This window comes from Taudactylus pleione, unplaced genomic scaffold (assembly GCF_031769625.1).
Source record: "Taudactylus pleione unplaced genomic scaffold, aTauple2 ptg000036l, whole genome shotgun sequence".
Lineage (NCBI taxonomy): Eukaryota > Metazoa > Chordata > Amphibia > Anura > Myobatrachidae > Taudactylus > Taudactylus pleione.
Window position 1 is genome coordinate 3923665 of NW_028284438.1, and position 25114 is coordinate 3948778.

The following is a 25114-nucleotide window of genomic DNA, read 5'->3' on the forward strand; positions in this document are numbered from 1 at the left end:
TGATTTTTATGTTAAGTTATGGAAAATGTCAAGGAATAAATTCAAGAAAAGAAATGATGGGAGACGAGGGAATTAAAGAGAATAAAATAAAACCTTTGAACAGATTGTGTATGACAGCCTAGGATATATGACAGACATTGAATCAGTATGATGTAAAGTAGCAGTGAGATGTATATCTTATGAATTCCTGCAAACCAGAGCAGTAAATTATAAAATAAATAACAATAATAACACAGAACATTTAGTAAATGATTTTTCGGTGAATGACAGTGGAGGAAAGAAGACAATTACAGTAAGTATGAGGGGGGAGAATTACCATTGCACTGGCATGGAAACGTTGGTAATGCCACCTTACCTCGCCCTCCTTCTGGCCTGATTTTGCCCTGAATTCACCAATTTCTGTATGAAGCCTTATGGGGCTGCAAAAACATATCAGCGAGTCCAGAGCTACTGTTAATGCACAAACTTATTTAATGGACTTGGGGCGAGTCTGATTGCATCAACCCCATAAAGTCAGGGCCATAACTGCCATTGTCAGTGTATGTGGATGTGACATTGCCGACTCTTTATGTCGTCACGGTTGTAATTTTAGTTAAAGAATTTTAACCATGTCATCAGTATGACTTTAAACATGATCGTACAGCATCATGTATAAAGTTATACTGCCATCAAAGTTAAAATACTTAATCCAACATTACAATTCTGTCAGCAAAATGATGCCGGCATTGTCCTGTCCACATATCGATTGTCGACATTTTGCGTGTCGACAAACCATATGTACTCCAATACAACAGGTAAATGGGTACAAAAGGTGGACTGACAAAAGGTCGACAAGGTTAAAAGGCAGTGTGACAGGGACAGCATGAACATACCTGACATGGATATAGAACAGCAGGGTGTGGAATCCAGTCCAGGTATTCTGTTTGATAAAGTCTGAGAAACAGTAAGTATGATTGCAGACACCTGTCAGCTGGTTTTAAAAGGTTTCAGACACAAGATACAGGGCTCTTGACTGTGAAATAGTCACCCAGGTGATAGGCCAGGGGGTGGCTACTGTTAGGGCTATTTCACACATGATGGATTTGTCCATCCGGCAAAAAATAATGATGTTTTTTTCTGTTGTTTCATTTCCGTGGAAGTTACAAATACATTAGGGCTTTCACACGGCACAAACACGACACGAGCACAGCACGGTCACCATGTTACAGCCATATTAACCACTGACTAGGATGGCTGCCGTCCATGCTTTGTGACCTGTGACTTGCTGTTCAGCTGTGAATTACCTGTCTGTAAAGCTGTGGAATATAAACCTTGCGTTTGGAACTGGAGTATGTGATCCTTGTCACATTAGACAAGGTTAAAAGGTCGACAGGTTTGAATGATTGACAGTCACCCAAATGGTCGACACACAAATGGTTACCAAATGTTTTTTATAATTTTTAAGGTTAGAATTAGGGTGAGGGTTAGGCGCTTGGGGGAGGGTTAGGTTTAGGCTGCCGGAGGGAATGGTTAGTTAGGTACTAGAGGGAGGGTTAAAGTTAGGCTAGGGTTAGGTTTAGGCACTAGGGGGAGAGATAGGGTTAGGCACCAAGGGGATGGTTAGGGTTAGGCCCCAGGGAGAGGGACAGGGTTAGGATTAGGGCTAAATTACAAAAAATGTGTCGACAATTTATGAGTCAACCATGCAAGTATCGACCATTTGCACATATTGACCTTTCATCCCTGTTAACCTTTTGTAAGTTGACCTTTTGTACATGTCGGCCTTTTGTCCCTGTCAAACTATTGCATGTCGACCATTGGTGTCAACCTATTGACTGTCAACCTTTTTATTGTTGATCTTTTATACCACACCCATGTATTCCTGCCAGTGTATCAGTCAAAACATCTCCTATAAGGCACAGGGGGGATATAAGAGCCCTTAGGTACAAGACCATGCGCACCTCTGCCATCTTCTCTCAGTGCAGTGCTCAGAAAAGAATAGCACTGTGTCTAAGGTTAGCGGAAAGCTTAATGAGCTGTATGATCAAAACAAAGTATATAAAAACTCAGAATGCGGTGCTCATTAGTTAGTGATCTTTCTAGGTTTCCAACATTAAATTTCAGTGGAAAAGTCAGAGCAGGAAGGTGAAAACAGAGGTGGACTGGCAGCTCTGTAAAGAAAAGGGAATGGGTATCCTGCCCCAGAAATGTCAGTGTCCCTTCAAAATGCTGCTATTGTGTCTTCAAAGGTCTTGTTACACCATACATGCCTACTCTACCGGGGCGGCCGGGAGGCTCCCAAAAAAAGTGGGCAAATCTCCCGTCCGGCTGCCATCCCCATACACACTCCCGCAGCAGGGGTGTGATGACACAATTTGCTCTTAATCCGTTAATCTCGGAATTGTGAAGAGGGGGCGGGGCCACAATGAAGGGATCACATCATCACGCCCCCAATAATGCACCATGCCCCCCCTCAGTAGAAGCCTGGCTGTCCCCTCCTAGAAAGAGGGAGCTGAATGTCGGCAAGTATGTGTTACACCCCTATATAAATAAAGACATGGGAGTAGAGCAAGTGAAAATAGATATTAAGGTGAAATAAAATATACAGTCAGGTCCATAAATATTGGGACATTGACAGAATTTTCATATTTTGGCCTCTATGCACCACCACAATGGCTTTGAAATGAAACAAACAAGATGTGATTTAACTGCAGACTTTCATATTTAATTTGAGGGTAATTACATCCAAATCAGGTGAACGGTGTAGGAATTACACCGGTTTCTATATGTGCCTCCCACTTTTTAAGGGGCCAAAAGTAATGGGACAAACTAAACAATCCTAAATCTAACTTTCACTTTTTAATACTTTGTTGCAAATCCTTTGCAGGCAATTACAGCCTGAAGTCTGGAACGCATAGAGATCACCAGACGCTGGGTTTCATCCCTGCTGATGCTCTGCCAGGCCTCTACTGCAAATGTCTTCAGTTCCTGCTTGTTCTTGGGGCATTTTCCCTTCAGTTTTGTCTTCATCAAGTGAAATGCATGCTCGATCGGATTCAGGTCAGGGGATTGACTTAGCCATTGCATAACATTCCACTTTTTAGCCTTAAAAAACTCTTTGGTTGCTTTTGCAGTATGCTTCGGGTCATTGTCCATCTGCACTATGAAGCGCCGTCCAATGAGTTCTGAAGCATTTGACTGAATATGAGCATATAATATTGCCCGAAACACTTCAGAATTCATTCTGCTGCTTTTGTCAGCAGTCACATCATCAATAAATACAAGGGAACCAGTTCCATTGGCAGCCATACATGCCCACGCCATGACACTACCACCGCCATGCTTCACTGATGAGGTGGTATGTTTTGGATCATGAGCAGTTCCTTTCCTTCTCTTCTCTTCCCATCACTCTGGTACAAGTTGATCTTTGTCTCATCTATCCATAAGATGTTGTTCCAGAACTGTAATGGCTTTTTTAGATGTTGTTTGGCAAACTCTAATCTGGTCTTTCTGTTTTTGTGGCTCACCAATGGTTTACATCTTGTGGTGAACCCTTTATATTCACTCTTGTGAAGTCTTCTCTTGATTGTTGACTTTGACACATATACATCTACCTCCTGGAGAGTGTTCTTGATTTGGCCAACTGTTGTGAAGGGGTTTTTCTTCACCAGGGAAATAATTCTTCTGTCATCCACCACAGTTGTTTTCCGTGGTCTTCCGAGTCTTTTGGTGTTGCTGAATCTCCGGTGCGTTCTTTCTTTTAAAGAATGTTTCAAACAGTTGATTTGGCCACACCTAATGTTTTTGCTATCTCTCTGATGGGTTTGTTTTGATTTTTCAGCCTAATGATGGCTTGCTTCACTGATAGTGACAGCTCTTTGGATCTCATATTGAGAGTTGACAGCAACTGATTCCAAATGCAAATGTCACACCTAGAATCAACTCCAGACCTTTTAACTGCTTAATTGATAATGAAATAACGAGGGAATAGCCCACACCTGTCCATGAAATAGCTTTTGAGTTGATAGTCCCATTACTTTTGGCCCCTTAAAAAGTGGGAGGCACATATTGAAACTGTTGTAATTCCTACACCGTTCACCCCATTTGGGTGTAATTACCCTCAAATTAAATCTGTAAGTCTGCAGTTAAAGCACATCTTGTTTGTTTCATTTCAAAACCATTTTGGTGGTGAATAGAGGCCAAAATCTGAAAATTCTGCCAATGTCCCAATATTTAAGGACCTGACTGTAAATGGTGTTGTAAGAGTGGATTCAGGATTCCACTATGTTACACAAATCCCTTCACCATGCACACCATTGTTACAGGAAATTGAACATTGAAGCAGTGATGTTTCAGATTAAAACTCAATTGTTTTGAGTGGAAACAAGAGCAGACAGACAGGATGGCGCTATCTGGAGAAGGACAGCAGCATGAAAAGGATGTTGCGTTGCAGAGCAGGGCACAGATTGTAATAGAGATCAGACATTGAGTGATATAATCTGTGTGATTGCAGAAGCCTTGGGAAGACACATATACAGAATAGTTAACAGAGGGAGTGAGAAGAGATAAGTGGTGAATTAATACTTGAGCTTGAATATCATGATGATCCCCACAAATCAGGAAGTGAGCTGTCCACACTGAAACCAAGGCCTAAGGTGTAATTAGAGCTCCAGTACTTTCCCCGATCTCAGTCTAATTATCCTCCTTAATTATAGTCATTATCCCTAATAGCAGTTATTATTATTGAGGGCTAATTCACATGTGCAAAAATACATAGAATTATCTTAACTCTGTGTTTTATAAAATATGTCACATGTATTTCATGCTATATGCATACATATATATAACATTACAGATGTCCACAAAAAAATGTTGTTTACCATTGAAACAAAAGGTCGTTGTTGACCACTTAACTGGCGAATATTTTTCTTGCAAAACTTTATTAGAAATAATGAATTTTTATAATAAATGAATTAGGTAAATTACATCTATTTATAATGTTATTCAACACTATTTTATTTAAAATAAATACACCTAGGGTCGTGTCTAGCACTACCCTGGGGTGTGTCTAGCAATCCACTGTAGCACATTATGTGACCATGCCAGTCAAGTGGTAAACAACAAGTGCTTTATGCAGGTGTGAAAACCTAAGCTTATGTATCAAAGCTTGTGAGAGAAAACGTATTAACCAATCAGCTCCTGTAATTTTTCAAACCCAGCCTATAAAATGTAAGATAGAAGCTTATTGGTTAGTGATTTACATCTCACAATTGTACCTCTCATCAAGTTTTTATACATAGGCCCCTATATGTGACGAGACAGTGGATTTTCACTGCAATCGGTCAATAAACTAGCAATGGCCCAGATCAGGAGTGGTTACGTTACCACTTCACTGGGTCAGTCTTAGGGGTTACACAGACGTGCAATAGAACTGATAACACAACATGGGCTTTCAGTTTAAAGCTTTGCGTGGGACTATTTTACTGATTATTACACCTGATTTACCTGGAGATTTTACCCTTTAGTAAATAGATCCTTTATACCTGGGCAATAAAAAGAAAAACAAAATCTTGCAGAAACACTTACCCAAGTTCGAGCTGACGACATATGACTGAGGCATCGTTATCATCCCACTGACTGATGCAAATCGTTCCCCAGGTACCATTCACGTAGACTTCGACCACACTTCCCTCAGCTTCACTTTTCTGGCTCACCCGGAGACGCACTGATCCTGTTAATTGTTAGAAATGCATTCAGATAATATGCTACAGCTACACAAATGGAATCCACTTGTGTTTAGACAAGTATTTATTACTCTTGTATTGAACTCTGTTGAGGGCAAAGACACAAATACCTGGAAGGGAAAAACCATAATTGCCAGGTCATGGAAAATATTTGAGACAGAATGTTAGCTACAATAGATGGATCTAAGAGTGTGCTGTGACAGATAACTCAAATAATTTATGTAAGTTCATTAGGGCTGACGTAACTGATTATATTGTATTCTTTATTGTAGATTCCAGCACACAGATACACAGATAATGCTAATCCCCTTGAGTAAAGTATCAATAACAAATAGAAATAATATTTGGTTCATTCTCTATTGTCTGACACATGTTCAACAGATATAAAATCTGACTTATTATTACCAAGTAATTGCACATTTTAATCAATCATTAGTGTAATATATGTCTCAGAAAACTTCATTTATATATTTCTAAAAATGTTTTTGTTGTTAGAAGGAAATGTCTAAAGTTTTAAAAGTGACAAGAAAACAAATCACATGGAGTGTGGGTTATTGATTGCTGTGTTTTATTGCTAGAGATTGGTCTGTAGAGATACTGTAAGAAGTTATTTTAAATCAATAGTTGTAAAAACTGCATTAATGTTGCAGATCAATGTATCTACTTTTAGAATTTTACAAATATTTTAATTTTACAGCTACAGTACAGGCATCCATTTAACTATAACATTTCATCTGATGTATAATCAAGTTAAGCATTAAGTGCATTTCTATCTAAACACTTCATCTTATTCACAGCTTGTTATTTTTGATTTTCACACACCCACGAAAGTGTAAACTTGGATGAAGTATTTCAGAACTTTGAAGCATGACAGGAAATGGGATACCGGGCACAGATGTTCCATGCCATTGATGAATTCATCTGACCAGTTACAATTTGTAAATTTTTATAGTAGGAAAAGACTATAAATATAATGAATATATTTTCATGAAAACAATTAAAGTATTTATATTTAAAAGATTGAAACAAAGTTCCTCCCAACAGTATCTCTAAGGTCTAGCAATGAGGATACACCAATGCAGATGCAAAATCAGCAACCTTCTATAAAATAACGGAGCCGGTATGATATGCTGGTGCTCGGGCTCCCGACAGTTAGAATCCCGACACCGGCATCTCGAAAGGGTTAACATACCTACACTTATGCTAACCCTCCCCTCTCCCTACCAACCCTAACTCCCCCTTTTTGGTGCTTGACCCTAACCCTCCCCATTAGCGCCTAACCTTAACCCTCCCCCTTAGTGCCTAACCCTAAATCTCCCCCTAGTGCCTAACCCTAACCTGGCACCCTAAATCTAACCCCCTCTCCCCCTAACACACCAATACTTACCTTCGGTATACCGGCGATTGGGATGACAGTTCTGACCGGCGTCTGGATTTCAGAGACTGTAATAGGAGTGTCAGCATCCAGACTGCCAGGATGCCAAATGCATAGCAAATTAACAACATTTTGGGTGACTACCAAAATACATAAGAAATATAGGGAAAGGGTTACACATCATAAAGAGCTGTTCCAGTCATTCACCTTGGAAAAGATCAATGAATTAAACATATACCCCTCATACAGACATTACAGAGAAACAGTTTCCAAGTGCAGGGGTGATACCCCACAATGTGATACCCCACTAAGGCACTTCATATGTAATATATGATTGTGAAAGAATGCACTCATGATAAAAAGGGGCTGAAATACATATGACTTATGATGAGGGCTGTCCCATACTATTAAAGTTAGTATCCCATTCTCCTTTTAAACTATTGTGTAAGCACTGCAGCAGCTGCAGAAGTCCCACGTGGACAGCCGGGAGCAGGAACTTTCAGCACATGGGCGGAAGTTAGGAGCCGCATATACTGCAGTATAAACAGCAACCTGAGTGGCAGTTGAACTGTCTTTTCCATGGGTACATGGTGGAGGGAGGACGTGTAGCTGTGGATAGTCTGGCAGGAGAATCGGTGTGCCGAATGGGGACTGGGACAGTCGACCTGGTGTACCCCTATTCAAGGGCTGGCATTCAAGGAGTCAGTTTCCAGATCAACCAGTGCTGAGGGGCCAGTGGAGAAGGTTGTGATAGGAGCAGTGACATCCATCACCAGCAGGGGTGGTGGATCTCCAGTGCCTGTCAGCAGTGAAATCTTTCTGGCAGAGTTGAATCAGGGATCCCAGGCATGTGGATAATTGCAGGAGTGGTGAGCCTAATAAACCCCTGCACACACTGTCGTTTGGGCACTTAGAGGGGGATTATGGTTAGGCACCGGGGGGGGGGGGGGGGAAGGTTTGGGTTAGGCACCCAAGTCAGGGTTAGGGTTAGGGGATAGAAATAGGTTAGTATATACTTACCTTTGATGATCGGGATTTCCTCCTCTGCCGGGATGCCGCTGTCGGGATTCCAACCGCCAGGCATGGGTCCGGCAGTAAATAATACCAATTCCATTTCAAGCGCATCTCCACTTTTGGCTGTAGAGGCATAACTGGGCTGTAATGGGCAATTTCATGTAGATAAAGTTTAGCAAGAGTGTGTTGCTGTAAATGCAGTCACAGATTTGGTCGTAAGTATATATACGCCTGTTATCATATGTCTTTTGCAACAAGTGTAAGCTAATGGACACTGATAATGATGATGATCAATAACAAATCAAACATATGTATAGAGGTCGGTTGTATCACAAGATGTACACAGTCTGCATATGGGTGATTATACACAGTTTTTTCCATACAAGCAAAGCAAGTGCATATGTGCCCAAGTCAGTGTAGCCCAGCGGGAGAAACTGTAAAAACTCTTACACATCAAACTATCTAAAGTCAACATACAAACATGAACACTGGCACTAGACACAGACCAAGATAAATCATACATTTTACAACTAATACATGGAGTTAGTGAACTTACCCTCTATTGGGTTAATTCAATTAGCCACAAAGGGAGCAAGTTGCCATTGAAATGAGGTAGAAACGCCAGAAACGGCAGCTGAACTCGCCGCCCTAGTGGCTCAATCTCGTCCCGGTATTGCATCTTTTCATATGCAGCCCTAGGGGCTGCAACCAAAAAGCAGCGTGTTCGGAGCTACCATAAGTGCGGCATATAGCTGCACTTACGGGGCAAGCAGCTTACAGCTAATTAAATCGATGTCTATAGGTAACAACAAATAAGAATATTACTGACAGCATTAAAACATTTAATTAACCCTTAAAATCTGCTACATATACACCAATAACTTAAACAAAATAGTGTGTACTTTATATTGATAAAATAATTATTATACTGTATTCTCATTCCCCCAATGTTTTATTACATTAACAAGTAGACACCAGGGGCTAAATATAGTAGTGTGTGAGTTTTGAAAATGCGCGAGTATAGAGCTAAATTCACTCTATATAATAGGGTGCGAGAACACACAAACTCACATGTTTCTCACACCCCAGCAATTAACACTGCCTAAACTCACGTTTCTCACACCCCCAGCAACTCACACTGCCTAAACTCGCGTTTCTCACCCCCAGCAACTCGCACTGCCTAAACTCACGTTTCTCACACCCCCAGCAACTCACACTGCCTAAACTCGCGTTTCTCACCCCCAGCAACTCGCACTGCCTAAACTCACCTTTCTCACACCCCAGGAACTCACACTGCTTAAACTCACCTTTCTCACACCCCAGGAACTCACACTGCCTAAACTCACCTTTCTCACACCCCAGGAACTCACACTGCCTAAACTCATGTTTCTCACCCCCTGCAACTCACACTGCCTAAACTCACCTTTCTCACACCCCAGGAACTCACACTGCCTAAACTCACCTTTCTCACACCCCAGGAACTCACACTGCCTAAACTCACCTTTCTCACACCCCAGGAACTCACACTGCCTAAACTCACCTTTCTCACACCCCAGGAACTCGCACTGCCTAAACACACATGAATCTCACCCCCAGCAACTCGCACTGCCTAACCTCACGTTTCTCACACCCCAGGAACTCACACTGCCTAAACTCAACTTTCTCACACCCCAGGAACTCACACTGCCTAAACTCACCTTTCTCACACCCCAAGAACTCACACTGCCTAAACTCACCTTTCTCACACCCCAGGAACTCGCACTGCCTAAACTCATGTTTCTCACCCCCAGCAAGCCGCACTGCCTAAACTCGCGTTTCTCACATACCAGGAACTCGCACTGCCTAAACTCATGTTTCTCACACCCCAAGCAACTCACACTGCCTAAACTCGCGTTTCTCACCCCCAGCAACTCGCACTGCCTAAACTCACCTTTCTCACTCCCCAGGAACTCACACTGCCTAAACTCACCTTTCTCACACCCCAGGAACTCGCACTGCCTAAACTCATGTTTCTCATCCCCAGCAACTCGCACTGCCTAAACTCGCGTTTCTCACACCCCAGGAACTCACACTGCCTAAACTCACCTTTCTCACACCCCAGGAACTCACAATGCCTAAACTCACCTTTCTCACACCCCAGGAACTCGCACTGCCTAAACTCATGTTTCTCACCCCCAGCAACTCGCACTGCCTAAACTCGCGTTTCTCACCCCCAGGAACTCGCACTGCCTAAACTCACGTTTCTCATCCCCAGCACATCGCACTGCCTAAACTCACGTTTCTCACACCACAGGAACTCACACTGCCTAAACTCATGTTTCTCACCCCCACCAACTCACACTGCCTAAACTCACCTTTCTCACACCCCAGGAACTCACACTGCCTAAACTCACCTTTCTCACACCCCAGGAACTCACACTGCCTAAACTCACCTTTCTCACACCCCAGGAACTCACACTGCCTAAACTCACCTTTCTCACACCCCAGGAACTCGCACTGCCTAAACTCACATGTTTCTCACCCCCAGCAACTCGCACTGCCTAAACTCGCGTTTTTCAAACCCCAGGAACTCACACTGCCTAAACTCACCTTTCTCACACCCCAGGAACTCACACTGCCTAAACTCACCTTTCTCACACCCCTGGAACTCGCACTGCTTAAACTCATGTTTCTCACCCCCAGCAACTCGCACTGCCTAAACTCGCGTTTCTCACACCCCAGGAACTCACACTGCCTAAACTCACCTTTCTCACACCCAGGGAACTCGCACTGCCTAAACTCATGTTTCTCACCCCCAGAAACCCGCACTGCCTAAACTCGCGTTTCTCACACACCAGGAACTCGCACTGCCTAAACTCATGTTTCTCACCCCCAGAAACTCACACTGCCTAAACTCACCTTTCTCACACCCCAGGAACTCGCACTGCCTAAACTCATGTTTCTCACCCCCAGGAACTCGCACTGAATAAACTCGCGTTTCTCACACCCCAGGAACTCACACTGCCTAAACTCATGTTTCTCACCCCCAGCAACTCACACTGCCTAAACTCGTGTTTCTCACCCCAGCAACTCGCACTGCCTAAACTCACCTTTCTCACACCCCAGGAACTCACACTGCCTAAACTCACCTTTCTCACACCCCAGGAACTCGCACTGCCTAAACTCATGTTTATCACCCCCAGCAACTCACACTGCCTAAACTCGCATTTCTCACACCCCAGGAACTCGCACTGCCTAAACTCACGTTTCTCATCCCCAGCACATCGCACTGCCTAAACTCGCGTTTCTCACACCACAGGAACTCACACTGCCTAAACTCATGTTTCTCACCCTCAGCAACTCGCACTGCCTAAACTCACGTTTCTCACACCCCAGGAACTCGCACTGTCTAAACTCACGTTTCTCACACCCCAGGAACTCGCACTGCTTAAACTCACATGTTTCTCATGCCCAGCACATCACACTGCCTAAACTCACATGTTTCTCACCCCCAGCAGCTCGCATTTCCTAAACTCACATGTTTCTCACCCCCAGCAGCTCGCACTTCCTAAACTCACATGGTTCTCACCCCCAGCAGCTCGCACTTCCTAAACTCACATGTTTCTCATCCCCAGCAACTCGCACTTCCTAAACTCACATGTTTCTCATCCCCAGCAACTCGCACTTCCTAAACTCACGTTTCTCACCCCCAGCAACTCGCACTGCCTAAACTCACATGTTTATCACCCCCAGCAACTCGCACTGCCTAAACTCACGTTTCTCACCCCCAGCAGCTCGCACTTCCTAAACTCACATGTTTCTCACCCCCAGCAACTCGCACTTCCTAAACTCACATGTTTCTCACCCCCAGCAACTCGCACTGCCTAAACTCACATGTTTATCACCCCCAGCAATCCACACTGCCTAAACTCACGTTTCTCACCCCCAGCAACTCGCACTGCCTAAACTCATGTTTCTCACCCCCAGCAACTCGCACTGCCTAAACTCAGATTTCTCACCCCAAGCAACCCGCACTGCCTAAACTCACGTTTCTCACCCCCCAGCAACTCGCACTGCCTAAACTCACGTTTCTCACCCCCAGCATCCCGCACTGCCTAAACTCACGTTTCTCACCCCCCTGCAACTCGCACTGCCTAAACTCACGTTTCTCACCCCCAGCAACTCGCACTGCCTAAACTCACCTTTCTCACACCCCAGGAACTCACACTGCCTAAACTCACCTTTCTCACACCCCAGGAACTCGCACCGCCTAAACTCATGTTTCTCACCCCCAGCAACTCGCACTTCCTAAACTCACATGTTTCTCTTCCCCAGCAACTCGCACTTCCTAAACTCACATGTTTCTCACCCCCAGCAACTCGCACTGCCTAAACTCACATGTTTATCACCCCCAGCAACTCGCACTGCCTAAACTCACATGTTTATCACCCCCAGCAACTCGCACTGCCTAAACTCACATGTTTCTCATGCCCAGCACATCACACTGCCTAAACTCACATGTTTCTCACTCCCAGCAGCTCGCATTTCCTAAACTCACATGTTTCTCACCCCCAGCAGCTCGCACTTCCTAAACTCACATGTTTCTCACCCCCAGCAGCTCGCACTTCCTAAACTCACATGTTTCTCACCCCCAGCAGCTCGCACTTCCTAAACTCACATGTTTCTCATCCCCAGCAACTCGCACTTCCTAAACTCACATGTTTCTCATCCCCAGCAACTCGCACTTCCTAAACTCACGTTTCTCACCCCCAGCAACTCGCACTGCCTAAACTCACATGTTTATCACCCCCAGCAACTCGCATTGCCTAAACTCACGTTTCTCACCCCCAGCAGCTCGCACTTCCTAAACTCACATGTTTCTCACCCCCAGCAACTCGCACTGCCTAAACTCACATGTTTATCACCCCCAGCAATCCGCACTGCCTAAACTCACGTTTCTCACCCCCAGCAACTCGCACTGCCTAAACTCATGTTTCTCACCCCCAGCAACTCGCACCGCCTAAACTCAGATTTCTCACCCCCAGCAACCCGCACTGCCTAAACTCACGTTTCTCACCCCCCAGCAACTCGCACTGCCTAAACTCACGTTTCTCACCCCAAGCAACCAGCACTGCCTAAACTCACGTTTCTCACCCCCCTGCAACTCGCACTGCCTAAACTCACGTTTCTCACCCCCAGCAACTCGCACTGCCTAAACTCACCTTTCTCACACCCCAGGAACTCACACTGCCTAAACTCACCTTTCTCACACCCCAGGAGCTCGCACTGCCTAAACTCATGTTTCTCACCCCCAGCAACTCGCACTTCCTAAACTCACATGTTTCTCTTCCCCAGCAACTCGCACTTCCTAAACTCACATGTTTCTCACCCCCAGCAACTCGCACTGCCTAAACTCACATGTTTATCACCCCCAGCAACTCGCACTGCCTAAACTCACATGTTTCTCACCCCCAGCAGCTCGCACTTCCTAAACTCACATGTTTCTCACCCCCAGCAACTCGCACTGCCTAAACTCACATGTTTATCACCCCAGCAACTCGCACTGCCTAAACTCACGTTTCTCACCCCCAGCAACTCGCACTGCCTAAACTCACACGTTTCTCACCCCCAGCAACTCGCACTGCCTAAACTCATGTTTCTCACCCCCAGGAACTCGCACTACCTAAACTCATGTTTCTCACACCCCAGGAACTCGCACTGCCTAAACTCACATGTTTATCACCCCCAGCAACACGCACTTCCTAAACTCACATGTTTCTCTTCCCCAGCAACTTACACTTCCTAAACTCACGTTTCTCATCCCCAGCAACTCGCACTTCCTAAACTCACATGTTTCTCACCCCCAGCAACTCGCACTGCCTAAACTCACACGTTTCTCACCCCCAGCAACTCGCACTGCCTAAACTCATGTTTCTCACCCCCAGGAACTCGCACTGCCTAAACTCATGTTTCTCACACCCCAGGAACTCGCACTGCCTAAACTCACATGTTTATCACCCCCAGCAACACGCACTTCCTAAACTCACATGTTTCTCTTCCCCAGCAACTCGCACTGCCTAAACTCACATGTTTCTCACCCCCAGCAGCTCGCACTTCCTAAACTCACATGTTTCTCACCCCCAGCAACTCGCACTGCCTAAACTCACATGTTTATCACCCCCAGCAACTCGCACTGCCTAAACTCACGTTTCTCACCCCCAGCAACTCGCACTGCCTAAACTCACACGTTTCTCACCCCCAGCAACTCGCACTGCCTAAACTCATGTTTCTCACACCCCAGGAACTCGCACTGCCTAAACTCACATGTTTCTCACCCCCAGCAACTCGCACTGCCTAAACTCACATGTTTATCACCCCCAGCAATCCGCACTGCCTAAACTCACGTTTCTCACCCCCAGCAACTCGCACTGCCTAAACTCATGTTTCTCACCCCCAGCAACTCGCACTGCCTAAACTCAGATTTCTCACCCCAAGCAACCCGCACTGCCTAAACTCACGTTTCTCACCCCCCAGCAACTCGCACTGCCTAAACTCACGTTTCTCACCCCCAGCATCCCGCACTGCCTAAACTCACGTTTCTCACCCCCCTGCAACTCGCACTGCCTAAACTCACGTTTCTCACCCCCAGCAACTCGCACTGCCTAAACTCACCTTTCTCACACCCCAGGAACTCACACTGCCTAAACTCACCTTTCTCACACCCCAGGAACTCGCACCGCCTAAACTCATGTTTCTCACCCCCAGCAACTCGCACTTCCTAAACTCACATGTTTCTCTTCCCCAGCAACTCGCACTTCCTAAACTCACATGTTTCTCACCCCCAGCAACTCGCACTGCCTAAACTCACATGTTTATCACCCCCAGCAACTCGCACTGCCTAAACTCACATGTTTATCACCCCCAGCAACTCGCACTGCCTAAACTCACATGTTTCTCATGCCCAGCACATCACACTGCCTAAACTCACATGTTTCTCACTCCCAGCAGCTCGCATTTCCTAAACTCACATGTTTCTCACCCCCAGCAGCTCGCACTTCCTAAACTCACATGTTTCTCACCCCCAGCAGCTCGCACTTCCTAAACTAACATGTTTCTCATCCCCAGCAACTCGCACTTCCTAAACTCACATGTTTCTCATCCCCAGCAACTCGCACTTCCTAAACTCACGTTTCTCACCCCCAGCAACTCGCACTGCCTAAACTCACATGTTTATCACCCCCAGCAACTCGCATTGCCTAAACTCACGTTTCTCACCCCCAGCAGCTCGCACTTCCTAAACTCACATGTTTCTCACCCCCAGCAACTCGCACTGCCTAAACTCACATGTTTATCACCCCCAGCAATCCGCACTGCCTAAACTCACGTTTCTCACCCCCAGCAACTCGCACTGCCTAAACTCATGTTTCTCACCCCCAGCAACTCGCACCGCCTAAACTCAGATTTCTCACCCCCAGCAACCCGCACTGCCTAAACTCACGTTTCTCACCCCCCAGCAACTCGCACTGCCTAAACTCACGTTTCTCACCCCAAGCAACCAGCACTGCCTAAACTCACGTTTCTCACCCCCCTGCAACTCGCACTGCCTAAACTCACGTTTCTCACCCCCAGCAACTCGCACTGCCTAAACTCACCTTTCTCACACCCCAGGAACTCACACTGCCTAAACTCACCTTTCTCACACCCCAGGAACTCACACTGCCTAAACTCACCTTTCTCACACCCCAGCAACTCGCACTTCCTAAACTCACATGTTTCTCTTCCCCAGCAACTCGCACTTCCTAAACTCACATGTTTCTCACCCCCAGCAACTCGCACTTCCTAAACTCACATGTTTCTCACCCCCAGCAACTCGCACTGCCTAAACTCACATGTTTATCACCCCCAGCAACTCGCACTGCCTAAACTCACATGTTTCTCACCCCCAGCAGCTCGCACTTCCTAAACTCACATGTTTCTCACCCCCAGCAACTCGCACTGCCTAAACTCACATGTTTATCACCCCCAGCAACTCGCACAGCCTAAACTCACGTTTCTCACCCCCAGCAACTCGCACTGCCTAAACTCACACGTTTCTCACCCCCAGCAACTCGCACTGCCTAAACTCATGTTTCTCACCCCCAGGAACTCGCACTGCCTAAACTCATGTTTCTCACACCCCAGGAACTCGCACTGCCTAAACTCACATGTTTATCACCCCCAGCAACACGCACTTCCTAAACTCACATGTTTCTCTTCCCCAGCAACTTACACTTCCTAAACTCACATGTTTCTCATCCCCAGCAACTCGCACTTCCTAAACTCACATGTTTCTCACCCCCAGCAACTCGCACTGCCTAAACTCACACGTTTCTCACCCCCAGCAACTCGCACTGCCTAAACTCATGTTTCTCACCCCCAGGAACTCGCACTGCCTAAACTCATGTTTCTCACACCCCAGGAACTCGCACTGCCTAAACTCACATGTTTATCACCCCCAGCAACACGCACTTCCTAAACTCACATGTTTCTCTTCCCCAGCAACTCGCACTGCCTAAACTCACATGTTTCTCACCCCCAGCAGCTCGCACTTCCTAAACTCACATGTTTCTCACCCCCAGCAACTCGCACTGCCTAAACTCACATGTTTATCACCCCCAGCAACTCGCACTGCCTAAACTCACGTTTCTCACCCCCAGCAACTCGCACTGCCTAAACTCACACGTTTCTCACCCCCAGCAACTCGCACTGCCTAAACTCATGTTTCTCAACCCCAGGAACTCGCACTGCCTAAACTCATGTTTCTCACACCCCAGGAACTCGCACTGCCTAAACTCACATGTTTCTCACCCCCAGCAACTCGCACTGCCTAAACTCACATGTTTATCACCCCCAGCAATCCGCACTGCCTAAACTCACGTTTCTCACCCCCAGCAACTCGCACTGCCTAAACTCATGTTTCTCACCCCCAGCAACTCGCACTGCCTAAACTCAGATTTCTCACCCCCAGCAACCCGCACTGCCTAAACTCACGTTTCTCACCCCCCAGCAACTCGCACTGCCTAAACTCACGTTTCTCACCCCCAGCAACTCGCACTGCCTAAACTCACCTTTCTCACACCCCAGGAACTCACACTGCCTAAACTCACCTTTCTCACACCCCAGGAACTCGCACTGCCTAAACTCATGTTTCTCACACCCAGCAACTCGCACTTCCTAAACTCACATGTTTCTCTTCCCCAGCAACTCGCACTTCCTAAACTCACATGTTTCTCACCCCCAGCAACTCGCACTGCCTAAACTCACATGTTTATCACCCCCAGCAACTCGCACTGCCTAAACTCACATGTTTCTCACCCCCAGCAGCTCGCACTTCCTAAACTCACGTTTCTCACCCCCAGCAACTCGCACTGCCTAAACTCACATGTTTATCACCCCCAGCAACTCGCACTGCCTAAACTCACGTTTCTCACCCCCAGCAACTCGCACTGCCTAAACTCACACGTTTCTCACCCCCAGCAACTCGCACTGCCTAAACTCATGTTTCTCACCCCCAGGAACTCGCACTGCCTAAACTCATGTTTCTCACACCACAGGAACTCGCACTGCCTAAACTCACATGTTTATCACCCCCAGCAACACGCACTTCCTAAACTCACATGTTTCTCTTCCCCAGCAACTCACACTTCCTAAACTCACATGTTTCTCATCCCCAGCAACTCGCACTTCCTAAACTCACATGTTTCTCACCCCCAGCAACTCGCACTGCCTAAACTCACATGTTTCTCACACATGTTTCTCATTCAAACTATCATTTCTGCTTTTTTTATGTAAATCCACTCTTCAGCAATAGGATAATGGAGAAGATAATGCAATTATCTTCTCCATTAATTCCCATCTCACAGAGTACCGCACTGTAGGGATCAGCCATTGATCTCTATAGTGCTTTAACGCTTTTTGCTATTCAGCAAAGCAAAAAGCGTTAAATTATTGTTATTAAAAATGTTTACTTTATATAACGCCATCTCAGAATGGCGTTATATTAAGAAAATACTTACATTTCCCGAAAACTGCAGGGACAGAGGGAAATTTTCCCATAAGTCACAGCAGCATCTTGTAACTCCGCCCAGTCTCCATACCTGCTCTGCAGTGACCACTGACGGGTAAGCCACTCCAGCCATTGTCAAACCTACCTAAATTGATTGACGTGTACACAGGGTTATATTTATGTGCTATTATATTTAAAATGTCTATAAATGTTAAATATAAAATCACATAAATATATATGAATACAGACTAATATAAAGCCTGAGTACACATGTCAATCAATTTGGACAGGTTGTATTTGGACTTACCCGTCGATGGTCATCACAAAGCAGGGACGGAGACTGTTCCCGAGCGCATGACTGAGCATGCGCAGAAGCAGAAACAGAAGGTATTGTTTTCGGAAACCAAAAATAATGCCTTCTGTAACATTGCAGGGACAGCATGTTACCGCAACAGATGTCCCTACAGAAAATAGTGTTGAATAGCTCATTTAAAATTTTATAATTGCTAATTAATCATGACGATGTTGCACGATAACATTCTGGGCAACATTGTTACCCATGTTGAATAGAGCCCTTTGTCCTCCACTGTATTGAACTGTAAGTCACTGGTTTCTTGTTCACTTATTTGTTTATGTACTTTGTAAGGCGCTGCAGAACACTTGTGGGGACATATAAATAAAGGATAATAATAATAACATAGCTTGTGCAGGTGCGAGTTAAACAGAGGCATGCACAGATCAGCGAGATCCGTGCATGCTTCTGTGTAAAAACACCTATAAAAGTGTTAAAATTGAAAAAAAAAAAGTGACGTGGCCCCCCACCCCTCAAAGCAAACCCAGCACCGGGCTTTTTTAAGCTAGTCCTGGTTGTGAATATATATATTGTGACACAGTCAGGTTAGGGGGTCCCTCTCCTGGGTAGAGGACTCCTTCCTTACACACACACACAGCAGCAGGGAAGCAGCACACCAGTCTGGATGCAAGTACAAGCTGGTCGGCGCCAGTCTTTATTGTACAATGTCAGAAATAACATAAAGAAAACATAACTATAAATCCTAGCCCTGTCAGGGCACTAACTTCACAGGTAGTTCCCTCACTACCAGAACCTGGCAGGGCCTAATGCCCTCGCCAGCAACAAAGCACAGCACAGTACTCACAGATAGGTTTTTCAAGTGTCTCTGAGCAAACTCCCTGCCTGCTCTCCCAGGTGAGACAATCAGCCCTCAACACACTAGGCTTATATTGGCCACTCTCAGGTGGAAACCTTAACAAGCCTGTTACCAGGCTGCAAGATCCAAAACCTGGAGTGGCCGTGGGTGGAGCCCTCCCTCTCCTCTCACCCACAACCCCCAGGTCCCAAACCGGCTTTTCAAAAAGCCGAAACTCAAGCCTGCTACACTGCAGACTTTCTCCTGGGGGTTTAAAACACAAAAGACAGGAATCTGGGACAAATGTACCTGCCACAGACCACTTTACCAGTGATCCTATCACATATCCCCCCTTTGTTTCGACCTGTGGGGCGGAACACCTGAAGCCCCCAAACAATGAACGCGTGACAACGCGTACCAAGTAGTACCTGAGAGCCTCTAACGCCCACTTTATGGCCAATGCCTCCTTCTCCACTGTGGCATAGTTTCTCTCATGTACATTCAACTTTCTGCTAAGATAGAAAATAGGGTGTTCCTCACCCTCCTTGTTCTGGGACAGGACCGCTCCTATACCTACTTCTGATGCATCGGTTTGTACTATGAATTCCCTTTCAAAATTAGGAGTCATCAGGACTGGTTGGGAACACAACGCTACTTTCAACTCCTGAAAAGCTTTCTCTGCCTCAGGACTCCATTCTACCATGACTTTTTGTTTGCCTTTGGTCAGGTCAGTCAGTGGGACTGCCATGGTGGCAAAGTTGGGTATAAACCTCCTGTAGTACCCCGTAATTCCCAAGAAGGCTCTCACCTGCTTCTTATTCAGAGGCCATGGCCAGTTTTGTATGGCATCAACTTTATTGAGCTGAGGCTTTATCAGGCCTCTGCCAATGGTGTATCCCAGATATTTTACTTCCTCCATGCCTAGACAACACTTTTTTGGGTTGGCTGTCAAACCTGCCTTATAGATGGAGTCCAACACTGCTTGTACCCTGGGTAAGTGAGACTGCCAATCAGGACTATGAACGACCACGTCATCCAGATAAGCAGCCGCATACCGTCTATGGGGCCTTAGAATCCTGTCCATCATTCTTTGGAAGGTAGCAGGTGCCCCATGTAGCCCGAAGGGCAACATCTTGTACTGAAACAAGCCCTCTGGCGCTGAAAAAGCTGTCTTTTGTTTGGCGCTCTCGGTTAACGGTACTTGCCAATACCCTTTGGTTAGGTCAAGAGTGGTTAAATACCTTGCCGTCCCTAGTCTCTCAATCAGTTCATCCACTCTTGGCATCGGGTAGGCATCGAATTTTGAAACACTGTTCAACTTTCGGAAGTCATTGCAGAAACGCACACTCCCGTCGGGCTTTGGAATCAACACAATGGGACTTGACCATTCACTATGTGATTCTTCAATAACTTCTAAATCTAGCATATTTTTTATTTCTTTTGACACCGATTCTCTTTGTGCTTCTGGTAACCTATAGGGCTTTAGATTAACTTTAACCCCTGGGTCAGTGATGATGTCATGTTTAATGACCGAAGTTTTCCCAGGTACGTCAGAGAACAGCACCCTATTTCTAATCAGAAACTCCTTGACCTCTTGTTGTTGAATTGCCAACAGGGTTTTTGCTACTGTCACTTTGGGAACTAAGGGCCCTGGACTTACTGGAGGGTCTCGGATGGCCGACAGTACCGTTCTATCTTTCCAGGGCTTTAACAGATTTATATGGTATATCTGTTCCGGCTTTCTTTTCCCCGGCTGGTAAACTTTGTAATTGACCTGCCCCACTCTTTCTAAGATTTCAAAGGGCCCTTGCCATGTAGCCAAAAGTTTATTTTCCACAGTGGGAACCAATACTAACACTCTGTCCCCAGGCGCAAAGCTGCGTAACTGAGCATTGCGGTTGTATACCCTCTGCTGTGCCTGTTGAGCCTGTTCCAGGTGCTCTCTCACTATTGGCACTACCACAGCAATTCTCTCCTGCATTTGAGAAACATACTCAATCACCGTTTTGTAAGGACTAGACTGCCCCTCCCATGTCTCTTTGGCAATGTCTAGTAACCCCCTTGGGTGTCTCCCATACAACAAGTCGAAGGGTGAAAACCCGGTGGAGGACTGGGGAACTGCTCTTATGGCCAACAATAAATACGGCAATAAGTAGTCCCAATCCCTACCATCCTTGTCGACCACTTTCCTAAGCATGTGTTTTAACATCTTGTTAAACCTCTCGACCAGCCCATCGGTTTGGGGGTGATAAACCGAAGTTCTTAACTGTTCGATTTTGAACAGGCGGCATAACTCTTTCATGACTTTGGACATAAACGGTGTACCCTGGTCAGTTAGTATCTCCTTAGGTATACCCAGCCTGCTAAAGACATGAACTAGCTCTCTGGCAATGGTCTTGGTTGACGTATTGCGCAACGGGATCGCTTCCGGGTACCTGGTAGCGTAATCCATTATGACCAGAATATACTGGTGTCCCCTGGCAGACTTCATTAAGGGTCCAACCAAATCCATCGCTATTCTTTCAAACGGCACCTCTATGATAGGCAATGGAACTAGTGGACCCTTAAAATGTGGCCTGGGAGCATGATACTGACACTCAGGGCAGGATGCGCAAAAGTCAGATACCTCTTTATGAAGCCCGGGCCAGAAAAACCTCTGCATTATTCACTCAGTGGTTTTCTCTACTCCTAGATGGCCTGCCGTTATATGACCATGGGCCAGATCCAACACTGTTCTTCTGTAGGCTTTGGGAACTATTAGTTGTTCCACAACATCTTCCCCCTTCTTAGTCACCTAATATAACAAATCCTGCCACATTGCCATGTGGGGATAGGACAAAGGACTATCAGGGTCTACGGGTTTACCATCAACTACTTTTACATTCTCCCTGGCTTTTACCAAAGTAGGGTCATTCAACTGCTCCACGGCAAAGACCTCTCTTCTGACCTCTAAATCAAGCAGACGATCACCTGGCCCAACAACACTTCCCACCTCAATGGGAGGCACATCAGTTGGCGGGCCACCGTCACGCTCCGCATTCTCTAGTTCGCCAATCATAGTAGAAAAAGGGAATAACTCTGACTCAGAAGAAACTCCCTCCTCCACTACATCGAAAACCTTCTCAAATGGATCGGGGTTGTTCACCTCTGGAACAAAACGGCTTTCCCACAACTTCCAGAAGTGAGCAAAGTCTCTCCCCAATATTGCATCGTACATCAGACCATGTACCAAACCTACAGAAACTATAACAGAACCACATGGTGTCTCGATGTTCACCTCGGCAGTAACATAATATCGAGTATCCCCATGTATGCAGGTCACACCAACAGTTTTCCCCTCACGCCGCAAGGGGTTCACCAGCTCAGCTTTTATAAGTGTCACCAAGCTATCAGAGTCTAACGGTGCCTCTACTCGGTTGCCATCTACAGTGAGTACACACATGTGCTTATCAGTCACAGCCTGCCGGTCAGTCGTACAGGCTATCTGTGCAAAGAAAGACCCCCTGCGGTAGACATGAGCAGTATCACATTGCATAGGTTCAGTTGTAAGTGCACAAATAGCGGCAATATGGCCGAAGACACACATCATCGCCCGAAGTCATCTTCTGGAGGAAGTGACTGGCTCGTACGGAGTGAGTGGTGGTGGGAGGACCAGTACCAACGTCTCTGGGCCGGGCGATCAGGTGCTGTACCACCTCTTTTATGGCCTGGCTGTTTTCCGCTAAGGCCCGGCGGGTTTCCTCGATGGCAACCTGTTGTTGCCCCTGGGCTGTCTCCAAGGCCGACAGTTGCACCCTGGTGGATTCCTGCAGAGCCCTGGTAGATTCCTGCTGAGCTCTGGTAGATTCCTGCTGAGCTACTGTAGCTTGGAGCAGGGCTTTAATAATGTCCTCTATTTTGTCCTGGGGTGTAGGTTGGAAGCTGAACCTTGCCTCTCTGAGCATGGGCTGACGCCTCCTCTATGGGACTCCAAGGACACAGCGTTATTTCCACACTCACAAATTGAGTGTCTGTCCCTTTAATTTTTAAACGGAAAGTTTTCCTCTTGCTGCAACTTCAGTGTCTGTGGGTGCCCGCATTCTCCACCATATTGTGACAGTCAGGTTAGGGGGTCCCTCTCCTGGGTAGAGGACTCCTTCCTTACACACACACACAGCAGCAGGGAAGCAGCACACCAGTCTGGATGCAAGTACAAGCTGGTCGGCACCAGTCTTTATTGTACAATGTCAGAAATAACATAAAGAAAACATAACTATAAATCCTAGCCCTGTCGGGGCACTAACTTCACAGGTAGTTCCCTCACTACCAGAACCTGGCAGGGCCTAATGCCCTCGCCAGCAACAAAGCACAGCACAGTACTCACAGATAGGTTTTTCAAGTGTCTCTGAGCAAACTCCCTGCCTGCTCTCCCAGGTGAGACAATCAGCCCTCAACACACTAGGCTTATATTGGCCACTCTCAGGTGGAAACCTTAACAAGCCTGTTACCAGGCTGCAAGATCCAAAACCTGGAGTGGCCGTGGGTGGAGCCCTCCCTCTCCTCTCACCCACAACCCCCAGGTCCAAAACCGGCTTTTCAAAAAGCCGAAACTCAAGCCTGCTACACTGCAGACTTTCTCCTGGGGGTTTAAAACACAAAAGACAGGAATCTGGGACAAATGTACCTGCCACAGACCACTTTACCAGTGATCCTATCACATATCCCCCCTTTGTTTCGACCTGTGGGGCGGAACAACTGAAGCCCCCAAACAATGAACGCGTGACAACGCGTACCAAGTAGTACCTGAGAGCCTCTAACGCCCACTTTATGGCCAATGCCTCCTTCTCCACTGTGGCATAGTTTCTCTCATGTACATTCAACTTTCTGCTAAGATAGAAAATAGGGTGTTCCTCGCCCTCCTTGTTCTGGGACAGGACCGCTCCTATACCTACTTCTGATGCATCAGTTTGTACTATGAATTCCCTTTCAAAATTAGGAGTCATCAGGACTGGTTGGGAACACAACGCTACTTTCAACTCCTGAAAAGCTTTCTCTGCCTCAGGACTCCATTCTACCATGACTTTTTGTTTGCCTTTGGTCAGGTCAGTCAGTGGGACTGCCATGGTGGCAAAGTTGGGTATAAACCTCCTGTAGTACCCCGTAATTCCCAAGAAGGCTCTCACCTGCTTCTTATTCAGAGGCCATGGCCAGTTTTGTATGGCATCAACTTTATTGAGCTGAGGCTTTATCAGGCCTCTGCCAATGGTGTATCCCAGATATTTTACTTCCTTCATGCCTAGACAACACTTTTATGGGTTGGCTGTCAAACCTGCCTTATAGATGGAGTCCAACACTGCTTGTACCCTGGGTAAGTGAGACTGCCAATCAGGACTATGAACGACCACGTCATCCAGATAAGCAGCCACATACCGTCTATGGGGCCTTAGAATCCTGTCCATCATTCTTTGGAAGGTAGCAGGTGCCCCATGTAGCCCGAAGGGCAACATCTTGTACTGAAACAAGCCCTCTGGCGCTGAAAAAGCTGTCTTTTGTTTGGCGCTCTCGGTTAACGGTACTTGCCAATACCCTTTGGTTAGGTCAAGAGTGGTTAAATACCTTGCCGTCCCTAGTCTCTCAATCAGTTCATCCACTCTTGGCATCGGGTAGGCATCGAATTTTGAAACACTGTTCAACTTTCGGAAGTCATTGCAGAAACGCACACTCCCGTCGGGCTTTGGAATCAACACAATGGGACTTGACCATTCACTATGTGATTCTTCAATAACTTCTAAATCTAGCATATTTTTTATTTCTTTTGATACCGATTCTCTTTGTGCTTCTGGTAACCTAT

At 46.2% G+C, this 25114-nt stretch overlaps 1 protein-coding gene across 1 annotated transcript in view; it reads right to left on the reverse strand.

Annotated features, from left to right (window-relative positions):
• The window catches only part of PRSS12 (serine protease 12), a 249084-nt gene that overhangs the window by 177438 nt on the left and 46532 nt on the right, over nt 1–25114 (reverse strand). Inside the window, exon 2 of the mRNA XM_088452245.1 lies at nt 5566–5710. Coding sequence (XP_088308371.1) covers nt 5566–5710 — 145 coding nt within the window. The remainder of the gene's footprint in view (nt 1–5565; nt 5711–25114) is intronic.